The following is an 11,551-nucleotide window of genomic DNA, read 5'->3' on the forward strand; positions in this document are numbered from 1 at the left end:
GGATCATGGGCTCTCATTGGTCAGCAGGCCCTCTCGTTACAGCGCCCCAGCATCTATGGTACAGCATACATTGCCTGGCAGATGGCAAGATGCATGTCTTATATTCGAGCTTTAGCCGCCCTCAGTCCAGTTCTTTCACTACTCTCATCGTCTCAGCCCCCTATATCGCTTGACCCGTCCGGACCGCTCGGCATACACGGCACCCACGGCACGTGTTAGCCACAGTTGAGCCACACTAAAGACTGCGCCATACTTCCACGCAAAGGCAGTAATCATTCATTGGAGTTCAGACTCCCTGAGATACGTGTCGTTGGGTACTAATTTGGCGGTACCGAGAACGTTGGTATGGTGGTGACCCATACTTAGCAACACACCGAGCGCCACACTCTCGCGTCCTGTTTACTTCTTTGTTTAAAGCGCCACCTTTACCTTGTATTTTGGCATCTCTTACTTGCGACTGCAAAGATGTCGTCTCCTACGAGATCGTCTTTCTTCACAGGGATTTGTACTTTTTCCATACTAATCTCAACCGGATCTGTGCAGGCACAACTGGATTACAGCAAACATGTCAATGTCTTGTAAGTAACAGGTTCCATGCTATCTGTACTGCACTGACAGCTATCAGTCAAGGAACCCAGGGCGGAGGAAATAGATTTCCTGGGGTTGTGGCCGCACCCTTCGCAATGGTCAAGCTAGGACCAGACGTTCAGTTTATGAATACCGACGCGTATTCTGGGTACCTCCCCGAGGGCAACATTTTCGGCTTCAGTATGATGCACGAGTCTGGGACAGGAGGAGCGCCAAAGTACGGCGTCGTAAGTCAGATGCCAGTGGTCGGTGAGGTGCCGGACCCCCTTGCAGATCTGTCCCAACCTCGAGCATCGCCAGATCAAGGGAGTCTTGGTTACTACAAGAGTTCGCTGGCAAATGGGATCACAGTAGAACTAGGTGCTACCGAGCATGCCGGGCTTTACTCTTACTCTTTTCCAAACGGCACAGCGTCTTCCATTGTAGTCGACGTTTCCCACGTACTTCCCAGTTTCAGGGGTCTTGGGTGGGAGCAACACTACTCGGGCGGTAGCTTCAGCATCGAAGAAGATGGCCACTATGAAGGATCTGGTATCTATAACAACGGCTGGAACCTATCACCAGATTGGACAATCTATTTCTGTGGCCGGTTCAGCAAGCAGCCTGTACGATCACGGGCTTTCAACGGAGGTGCCAATGCAACAAACAACCCGGTATCAGGAACTGCTCGTCTGGGTGGTGTCTTCACATTCATCTCACCGGAAATAACATCCCGAGTCGGCATCTCCTTCCTCTCTACCTCTCAGGCTTGTACAAACCTAGAAGAAATCTCCCCAGACACCTCACTCACCACCCTCGTCTCCGCCGCAAAGAACAGATGGAACACCGAAATCCTCAGCAAAGTGCAAACCTCTTCCTTCGACACCTCCGACCTATCCCTCATCTACAGCAGCCTCTATGGCGCCTTCCTCATCCCCTCGAATCGAACCGGCGAGAACCCATCTTGGAACTCCACAGAACCCTACTACGACGACATCTTCACCTTCTGGGACACGCACCGCTGCCACACCTCTCTCTTCCATATCCTCCAACCCACCGCCTACGAAGAGTTCCTCCGTTCTCTAATCGACGTCTGGCGCCACGACGGCTTCCTACCCGACGCCCGGTCTTCAAACTACAACGGCCGCGTACAGGGCGGTTCAAACGCCGACAACGTGCTCGCAGACGCATACATCAAAGGTGTGCGGGGCGCCATAAACTGGGACGATGGTTTCGCTGCTATGCAAACCGACGCTGAAGTCGTCCCACCCAACAACTTCGACCCTCAAGCCCCTGATTCCTCAACGAAGGAGGGCCGTGGCGCACTTCCGGATTGGCTCGAGTACGGATATATAACACCAGCTTTTACCCGCGCTGTATCGCGTGCCGTAGAATACTCAACCAACGACTACGCAGTCCACGTCGTTGCCGCGGGCTTGGGTAAAACATCCGAAGCAGAAACCTATCTAAACCGCTCCCGTAATTGGCGTAACCAATGGGACCCCGCCGCTTCCTCCTACAATCACACCGGTTTCCTCGTCCCGCGCCTCGCAAACGGCGATTTCGTACAACAAGACCCTACTGATTGCGGCGGCTGCTACTGGCCCGACGCGTACTATGAAGACAATAGTTGGATCTACAGTATGAACGCTATCCACGATGTCGCTGAGTTGATCAAGAAAATAGGCGGCGATGGGAGGTTTGTAGATCGGTTGAACAAGATATTCGAGTTGGGCTTCTTCGACGCCGGGAACGAACCTAGTTTTACCACGCCGTATCTTTACAATTTCGTCAAGGGTGAGCAGTGGAGGAGTGTTGAGCGTAGTAGGGGTGTTTCGAATCTGTATAATGCGGGGGTCATGGGGTTGCCTGGGAATTCGGATGCCGGGGCCATGGAGGCAAATTTGCTGGTAAGCCATCTTTTCAGTCTTATTTTGATGATTTCTGGAAACGATGGCTAACAGTGCGTGTAGTGGCAGATGATCGGTCTCTATCCGGTGACGGGTCAGACTACTTTTCTCATTCTCTCCCCATGGTTCTCGGAGCTCACGCTTGATCTTGGGAACGGGAAGAGACTTACTGTTACTACTGCTTTCAGTGATGGCGGCGATCGGAATACCGCGCCATATGTGCAGAGTCTGAAGGTCAATGGCGAGACTTGGGACAAGGCATGGGTGGCTTGGGAAGATGTCTTTGAGAACGGAGGTACCATGGAGTATGTGATGGGAAATAGTCCCAGTCACTGGGCGACAGGAGATCTACCACCTAGTCCAGCTTCGGAATAGAACAATGATTTCAGTCATGTTTACGTCAGCAGCATGTGTGTAATTGCTGGTTTCACTGACAAAGAAGCTTGATGTTGTAGTGTTGAGAATAATATTACTCAAAAGACGGTGGTGGGCCATCAGTATGCTATCAACACCCGTCACTGTCGCAACCAGAGCATACAGAGAAAATATACATTTCGATCCAAGCAGTCGTAATCTGGTAGTCCATAAGTCTGCAATGCAGCATGCCACGGTACGCCGACGCCTGTCAATGCGCAAACAAATAAAGTGAAGTAAAGTAAAGAGATGAGAATATCGAAAAAGCTGCGTGGTGTCTTTGAAAAGAAGCAAGTAGCGTTGTGGCGTGGGACTGGTCGATAAGATCTAGATGACCAAGACGGATTTCCAAATGACAGCCGGACACAAATGTTGCTACGGCGGCGGTGGCGTCTCCTCAGGATGCACGTAATCGAGATGATGTCCAGTGGAGAAATAACCAACGTGATCGGACATGATCCGAGGAAGAGTTGATTCCCACAAGGCCCGCTGTTCTTCGAGTTTCTCTTTTCGTCTCTCTGCATCCGCGGTCCCCGCGTCAGTCTGTAGTCTACGTTGCGAAAGCAGTGGTGCGCTACGGCTCGTAGGTAGCGTTGGGGAGTGGCTCCACTCGTTTGCCCACGTATTCGCTCTTTTGTGCCCATGTTTCCGTGGGATTGTTGTGGCAGCACCATCGTCTTGGCTGCCCAGCTGTTCTAGTCCAGGCCTCCTCCGTACGCGTCGCAGTCTCTGGGATAGACCTCGTCTCATCGATTCGCCCGTTGTCTCCACAGCATCCGAGGGCTCCTGGACATCTTCCTCGTATTGTATCGTTGCCGTCTTCGCGATGATCGGAGATCCAGGGGAGGGAATGTCTTGGACATCCTACACCAAAGTACAAGGTTAGTAACTTTGAGGTGCGTAGTGTGCGGGCTACAAGCCAAAGTTAGTCCTGCTATGAATGCAATAGATAGCCCTGAATTAAACAAGAATTCAGTAAGCTCAGTTGCGATACGTACTGGTGAGTTAAGCATGCTTTGACGCTTGTTCCTGCTCTTCTTGATGTGGCTCTTGAGCGCGCTCGAATCGAGTGGTTTGAGAAGTTCGAAACTGCAAAGCAGTTCTCCCGAAACCGACATAACGGCGCCCCAGTTGTCGAATTCGCCGCAGTACTGGGTAATGTTAGCATGAGTGTGACTATGGGGTATATGACATTGCTTACGTTTGGAGCTGAAAACACAGTAACCAACACTCGATCAGTGAAGAACTCGTAGCCATCCTCCACCACCATGTGTGCTCTGCAAACAAGGTCGAAGTCATGCCTTGCGAGGAACTCCATGATGACCTTCTTTCCAAAACAATAACTAACGCCTCTTTCGTTAGACTCCCAGTCGTTCTCCATATCCGCAGGATCGCTCCACAAGAGGTCGTTCAGCAAGCCATAGTCGGGTACATCGGTAGGTCGCGCGATTTGCCTAATATCATCCATATGCGACAAGCTTGGAGACAGCCCACCGTGAACACAGAAAATCTTCTGCGCAACAATAGCTGCAATCGGGAGTGTGTTGAATGTATCCACGAAAGCCTTCCAGACTTTGATATTGCATCTCCTCTTGCATTCATCGTAGAAGCCGTATACACGTGTAACGTTGGCGCATTCGTGGTTGCCGCGGAGGAGGAAGAAGTTCTCGGGGAACTTGAGCTTGTAGCAGAGCAAGAGTAGGATAGTTTCCAGGCTCTGTTTGCCGCGGTCTACGTAGTCGCCGAGGAATAGGTAGTTCGAATTGGGAGGAAATCCGCACATCTCGAACATGCGGATCAAATCGGTATATTGGCCATGAATGTCGCCAACAATCTTGACAGGGGGAGCGAGCTCGAGCAGTGCGGGCTGACTTAGGAAGACTTCGCGGGCAGCAGAGCAGATGGCGAAGATTTCAGCGTTCTTCAAGCTGACCGTCTTGGTGACTTTTCCAGCATAAGCTGCATCCAAGAGTCGCTGGATCATGTCGTCAAGGTCCATGGTCTTGAGCGCGGTGAGCTCCATGGGGGAGCCTGAACCATCGGTGGGCGCGGGGGGCTCTGGAAGCCTGGGGATGGGCTGGTCTTTCTTCTGTAGAATTGACTCTCCCGGCTGAGCAGAGGCCAAGGGCTGTGCTGCTCCCGTCGGCGGAACGTCCGAGACGTGGTCGACTTCGCCGGTTTTCTGTGCCTTGCTCACTCCTTCATGTCCCGTTCCGAGTGTTGCGCCGTGAACAGGTGAGGGCGGCGCTTGCGGTTCGTCTTGGTCTGATTCAGCCTTATCAGCGGCTTCCGGAGTTACTTCTGCGGGAGCAGTCGCTGAAGCCGAAGCGACCGAGCCCCGTCGCGAGCCTTTTGATTTGGTGGAAGCTACATCTGACTTGTCAGCTTTTCCGTTGGGGTCGTTGAGGGCGGCAATAGAGTTCCGTGGGCTGTCGGATTTGCCAGTGCCGGGGATCTTGTTGCGCAATGAGTTGCGAAGGGAGCGGGTAGAGTCTTTGGTGTCGGATCGCTCGAAAGAGCGGTAGTACTCGCGACCGAGAGGTACGCCGTCGGCACCGCCCTTCTCGCCCTTCTTGTCCTTGCCGCTCGACTGCTGGTTACCCATGATGGGGGTTGCGGACTAAGCGAGCGTGTGGAGAGGAGTATGGGGTGTGTGTATGTCTGGTGAGAGCAGTGGTGTCCTGTCTCACAGCCTGGGGAAGCGGCGGCGGCGGGTTGGGTTGGAAAGTGAAAGCACGAGCCGATGGTAGCCCTGGCGGCTTCCCAGGATGTCTCGGAGCGATGACGCCACGTGCAAACACGCTCTCAGGTGATGTGTGAGGAAGTAGGTAGGCAGCGCGCAGAGACGGTGTTAGGGCGGCCGGTAGAGGCGGGCGAGAAAAGCAAGGAAGCGTGCCTCCGTCGGCGCTGTCGTTATCTGCCTCGGAGACTGGCAGGCGAAGCTGGGCGAGGCGACGGGGGAGCGATCGTCTTCCAGCGTGCGCGCCAGATCGATGGTATGCGGGCTGTGAGCGGGTCGGGCAGGCTCACGGTGTGCGGGCAGTGCTGATGCGTCTGCGTGCGGGCGTCGTCGTGGCAGCGGTGATATCAACGTCTACGCGAGCAGAGCGGGGATTTAGTTGCGATGTCAGCCGCAAACCTTAGTGGCAGCCAGGGCATGGGCAGTGACGCTGGTGGGCGAGCTGGCGTCCTTCGGGCTCTGCGGACCGGTGAATAGCAGCGTTGGAAGCACACTAGCGCAATCAATGAGGGCAGACTAGCAGAAGCCCAGACAACCCCGGCGTTGAGGCTGTACACGACCTAGACGGCAACAACACGGAGATCACAGCGATGCGCGACTGCTGGAACGGCTATCGTGAGAGGGGCAAAAGCTGCGGAGAGAGAGAGCGCCGCAGACGGTAGCGAAGTTGGAGACGAAAGGCTGCCAAGCCAAGGACAAGCCAACAAGGATGACGACTGGGCACACAAAGCGAACCGCCGCCTCTTCTCGGTATATCCGACCACGTCCTGGACCGACACATCAGACATCACGGATGCCGGCATGGCCAGTTGACACGCACCACGGCTGACCGTCAGGCGCCCACGATCCATGGGTGTCACTTGCAAATCACGCATCACGTTTTAGAAAACCACTCCCACTGACCCCACGAACGGCATCACCGTGGGCCCACTGCCAGCAGTTCGCCCAAGCTATGGGAATAAACGAAGCTGCTGCAGTTACAACGCTCCTCGGACCCCACCGCTCCGCCACTCACGTTCGAGAGCTTACGCAAGCATTCTTGTTCCGCCGTGCGGCGTAGAAACACAGTTACCCATGCGCCCAAGGCCACTGCAGAAATCCCGCTGTTGCGACATTTATTCTCCTGCTGCCCAAGGGGTAATTGAGCGCGTGCTGCACGACGTCACACGTGTCAATGAAGTAAAAGCCTCATCATTCATGCTTTACACCGACATTTGCATTCCGAAATGAACATGAGGTAGTCTTCTCCACCTTCTCATCACGTCAACTGTCCAAGCCGTGGCGCCAAGGGCGGATATCTTGGGTGCACATGTGACCAGACTGGTGTATGCAAGACGCCACATGCATCGCCGCAGTCTCCAGTATTATCGATAGCATCTTGACATCGCATCCATACGAGTCCGCTATAGCTTATTCCCTAGGTTGACATGGATAGCCTATTTATATGTTAGCTCGACCTGCATGAGAGTTTGCTAGCGTAACGTACCTTCTTGTTGGTGTATGCCTCGAGACCAGCCTCGCCCAGCTCTCTGCCAATACCAGACTGTTTCACACCCCCGAATGGAATACGGATATCGGAATCGTTGCTCGAGTTTATCCAGACCATGCCCGCTTCAATACGTCTGGCAACGCGATGAGCCTTGGTGATGTTCTCGGTGAAGACGGCTGCACCGAGACCGTATGTTGTGTCATTGGCACGGTTGATCGCCTCCTCCTCCTCCTTGAACGAGCTGATGACGACGAAAGGACCAAAGACTTCTTCGCGGTAGATCTTCATGTTGTCCTTGACGTTTGTGAAGATGGTGGGTGAGACGAAGAAGCCCTTGCCACCAGCGTTCTTGTACGCTTCTCCACCTGCGATAAGAGTGGCGCCCTCCGACTTGCCAGACTCGATGTACGACAAGACGCGGTCGAACTGCGTCTTGGTGACCTGCGGTCCCTGGAATGTGTCGTCTTTGAAAGGATCGCCAACCACAGAGGTGGTCTTCACGTGTTCCTTGAACGCTTCGACAAACTTGTCGTAGATGCCTTCTTGCACCAGAATTCTTGATGTTGCTGTGCAGACTTGACCTTGATTGTACCTGCATCCTGTTAGCTCAGTTGGAAGGCGAACGTAGACACGACTTACATGATGCCAACGTGACTCCATTTGACTGCTTGATCAAGGTCTGCGTCGTCAAAGACTACTAGAGGTGATTTACCACCTGTCTCAAGGGTGATATTCTTCATGTTGACAGCTGCCATCTTCATGATCTCCTTTCCTGTGGCTGTAGATCCAGTAAATGCAATCTTGTCGACGTCGAGATGTTGTGCCAGAGCTGCACCAGCTTTCCTTCCCTCGCCGTTGATGAAGTTGATGACACCAGGAGGGAAGCCAGCCTCCTTGACCAAGTTTCCGAGGTACAGGATAGAGAGGGGTGTTTGTTCAGCTGCCTTCAAGACTACTGTGTTACCAGTGCAAAGAGCAGGTCCTAGCTTCCACGCTGCCATTGCAAGAGGGAAGTTCCATGGAATGATCTGACCACACACACCAAGAGGCTCACGGACCGTGTATGCCAATTTGAGGGGCGAGGTATCAATGACAGTGCCGTGGATCTTGTTGGCATAACCTGCGTAGTACTTGATAGTGCCAACGACCTCACCCAGATCGTCGTTCAGCGAGACAGAGTAGGGCTTGCCGTTGTCCCATGTCTCGATGGTGGCCAGAGTTTCCTTGTGTTCTTCGATCAATTGGGCAAACTTGTAGAGAAGGTCAGCTCGGGCATTCGTGTCCATGTCTCGCCAATCTGGGTTCTTGAACGCTTTCCGCGCTGCTGCTACGGCATCGTCCACATCTTCGGGTCCAGCGGCATAAACGGAGACGATCTCGCTCTCATCACTGTACCATGTTAGTCATAGCTACCAATCAAGACAGCAAGCGTACCTCGGGTTGATCGAAGTGATAGTCTCGCCCGACTTTGACTTGACGAATTCATTGTTGATGAAGAGACCTCTCGGCTGCTGGTACTTGCGACCATTCGGCGCAGTAAGCTCAACGAAGAGGTCAGACATGTTGGTTTGAGTACTGTAGTGTCTCCACAAGGGACGGTAACAACTTCTAGGAGCTCTGCGTATGGAAGTTTGAAAGGGAACAGATGGTTTGGAGCGAAGTGAAGCGCGTGTGAGGGCGGAGTAGAGACAGGACATCTCCTGGCCGGCGAGGAGACAGCTAGCTATCTATAGGCTGCAGACATGTAGGACGCTGATGACGACCCGCGGGACAGCCGTAGCTTCCCTTGATAGTGTGGACCCCGCCATCGATGCCCGTACCTAGCTTATCCGCATGCAACTGCCTGTTTCAGACGCCCGTCGTCCCAGTATCGGCCTCTCTCACCAACTTTATCAACCACGGCTATAGATGCGACACGTCCCCGAGGTCCACGGGCTGAACAGACGCGTGCCGTCATGTGAGTAGGCGAGGCGGGCTGGGCAGTCGTCGCGCGACGCGTCGGCGTCCAGAGTCGGCAACAGCCCTGTCGCTACCCCACCACCACCACGAGAAACCCAGCGCGCGCATCCAACAATCTTCTTATTCCCGATCCTGCGCAAACCGAGACTCCCCACCGACTACACACCGGCCGCAATCCAACGTTTGTCACACAATGTCGCGAGGCAGCACCACAAAGATACAAACCCACTTACTCAGACTGCCGCAGACTCTCGCCGCACTCCCTCTCGCCCTCGCAGACCCCACCGTAGACATGGTGGAAGAAGCGACGCTGCCCGTTACCCCCGAAGCCGAACGCCCCGATGCCTCGATAGACGTTGCCCACTCGCTCGAATACTGGAATAATGTCTCGCCAGACGTCAATGGCATGCTGGGCGGGTTTCCCCAAACTTCGCGCATCGATCTGCAGGGTTCTTCAAATTTCCTCACAAAATTGCGCCGGGGCAAGGCGCAAGGTTCTAGGGAGCCGCTGCCGCCTCTGGATCGTGTGGCGGACTGTGGCGCGGGCATCGGACGTATAACGAAAGGCTTGCTGTTGGGCGTCAGTAAACAAGTGGATATAGTAGAGCCAGTGAAGAAGTTCACAGATGAGCTGGTACAAAGCCTGGGGAACGGCGAGTACGCCGGAGACGGAGATGCAAAGTCTGGCAAGGGCCAGGTAGGAGAAGTCATAAACCTGGGGCTGCAGGACTGGATACCGGAGCCTGGCGCATACGATGTGATCTGGAACCAGTGGTGTGTCGGACACTTGACGGACGCCCAATTCGTCGTCTACATGCGGAGGTGTGGCGAAGGCTTAAAGAAGGCAGAGGGCGATGCGACAAGCCGGAGCTGGATTGTAGTCAAGGAGAACATGTCTACGGATATCCACCACAAGGACATCTACGACGATGAAGACTCGAGCGTTACGCGGTCAGATAAGACGTTCAGGGCTCTGTTCCAGGAAGCCGGACTGAAGATCGTGGCGACGGAGCAACAAAGAGGGATGCCGAGGGAGTTGTTCCCGGTCAGGATGTATGCGCTCAGACCTGAGTAGGGGTATGGAAAGTCCTTCTGTTAGTGGCTAGGGTGTCAGGCGCAGGAATCATGATACCCCAGGCGTCTTTATTAGAATGAACGCTATTACCATGCTTACACTCATCTCAACCCTATGGTAGCAAAACTGCCGTACCCCCATCGTGCCTCTACACCTCACCAATCTCCACAAACTTATGCGCAAATCCAAGCGAAAGCACCGGTACCCCGTCCACAGGTTCATGCACCGGCAACTTCCCCACCGTGACCTTCTTCCTCGCCACCTTCGGCTTCGCAGCATCCTTCTCTTCCGTTTGCGCTCCACCAGACGTATCCATCACGTCTTCAAATTCCTCTTCCTCCTCTTCTTCCTCCTCGTCCTCTTCCTCGCCTTCTTCCTCACCGTCATCCGCACCCTGCGCACCGGGATCCGGGTAACTAGCCGGATACTTCTGCCTGAGATACTTGATATCGAAAACCTCTTGATGCGCATGTTTCCAGAGATCCACAATCTCATCCGCGGAAAGCACATTTTTAACGCGAGTAGTTGGTATAGCCTCAGAGTCTAGCCGTTCCGACTCAGGTACAGCGTCTTCGTCGTCTTCCTCTTCTGTAGCAGTGGTGGTTTCTGGCTTCCGTGGTGCGATACCCCATTCTTCGGGTACAAAACACCATTCTGACGCTTTGCGGATTCGCTCTTCGACCCAACTTTCCTCCATGGGCTCGAGCCTCTTTCGCAGCAATGTGCCTGCCATTCCTGCTGCCATACCGCCCCCAGCATTCATCGGAAAAGAAGGGTTGGGAAATGGATGGAGTGCCTCGAATTTCGCTGTGTTGGTAGGTAGGGCTTGTATGCTAGTCATTCTCCGTCGCACGTCGCGCTCAACGAGGACTGCATTGCCTGCGGCGTCGACCATGGGGTTGCCGGCGGCATCTTTGGAGGGGATGTGATGTTTTTGGGTTACAAGCTTGGATTGATGACGGTAGCCGCCGTTTATGAGGAGATGGATTGAGTTGAGGTACGATGTTACTGTCCGGGTTGTTTGCTGGATCTGGGGCCTAGCATCTCGTCAGCACGTGTCTCGCTGGGTATAATGATCGTCCAAGTTCCGCACGGCCAGACTGGCTTGGAAACACGTAATAAACGGAGATATCTCATCGCGCGTACGGAAGGTATGAGACGCGAAAAGATGACACCGGAAGACGCGTCACGAGACAAAGCTGTATAACAAACACACCCGCACACTTACCAATCTACAATCTCGCCCCGACTCATCTTATACTGCATCTCGGCCTGCAACCGTTCCATACCCTTGATCATCGGCATCAACTGACTGCGCAGCTGATCCAACAACCTAATGTCCTCCCGATCGGGCGCACCCTGGAAGTTTTGATTCATCTTCGCCTATGCTTTCCTGC

At 54.0% G+C, this 11,551-nt stretch overlaps 5 protein-coding genes across 5 annotated transcripts; 2 read left to right on the forward strand and 3 right to left on the reverse strand.

Annotated features, from left to right (window-relative positions):
- Positions 1-683: 683 nt before the first annotated feature.
- Positions 684-2,852, forward strand: J4E92_005049 (uncharacterized protein; the record flags this gene model as incomplete). The annotated part of the gene is made up of 2 exons (XM_051496433.1): positions 684-2,477; positions 2,541-2,852. 2 exons carry the CDS (start codon positions 684-686, stop codon positions 2,850-2,852), a joined length of 2,106 nt encoding a protein of 701 aa, XP_051353153.1.
- A 414-nt stretch (positions 2,853-3,266) lies between these two features.
- On the reverse strand, positions 3,267-5,496 carry J4E92_005050 (uncharacterized protein; the record flags this gene model as incomplete). Its single annotated transcript, XM_051496434.1, has 3 exons — positions 3,267-3,755; positions 3,890-4,042; positions 4,093-5,496. 3 exons carry the CDS (start codon positions 5,494-5,496, stop codon positions 3,267-3,269), a joined length of 2,046 nt encoding a protein of 681 aa, XP_051353154.1.
- Positions 5,497-7,078: 1,582 nt separating this feature from the next.
- On the reverse strand, positions 7,079-8,682 carry J4E92_005051 (uncharacterized protein; the record flags this gene model as incomplete). Its single annotated transcript, XM_051496435.1, has 3 exons — positions 7,079-7,712; positions 7,760-8,509; positions 8,555-8,682. 3 exons carry the CDS (start codon positions 8,680-8,682, stop codon positions 7,079-7,081), a joined length of 1,512 nt encoding a protein of 503 aa, XP_051353155.1.
- A 590-nt stretch (positions 8,683-9,272) lies between these two features.
- On the forward strand, positions 9,273-10,154 carry J4E92_005052 (uncharacterized protein; the record flags this gene model as incomplete). The annotated part of the gene is made up of 1 exon (XM_051496436.1): positions 9,273-10,154. The coding sequence occupies one exon, from the start codon at positions 9,273-9,275 to the stop codon at positions 10,152-10,154; it is 882 nt and encodes a 293-aa protein (XP_051353156.1).
- Positions 10,155-10,302: 148 nt separating this feature from the next.
- J4E92_005053 (uncharacterized protein) lies at positions 10,303-11,531 on the reverse strand (the record flags this gene model as incomplete). Its single annotated transcript, XM_051496437.1, has 2 exons — positions 10,303-11,191; positions 11,383-11,531. 2 exons carry the CDS (start codon positions 11,529-11,531, stop codon positions 10,303-10,305), a joined length of 1,038 nt encoding a protein of 345 aa, XP_051353157.1.
- Positions 11,532-11,551: the final 20 nt, after the last annotated feature.

Source organism: Alternaria infectoria (assembly GCF_024043175.1).
Source record: "Alternaria infectoria strain BMP 0036 chromosome Unknown scaffold_7, whole genome shotgun sequence".
Lineage (NCBI taxonomy): Eukaryota > Fungi > Ascomycota > Dothideomycetes > Pleosporales > Pleosporaceae > Alternaria > Alternaria infectoria.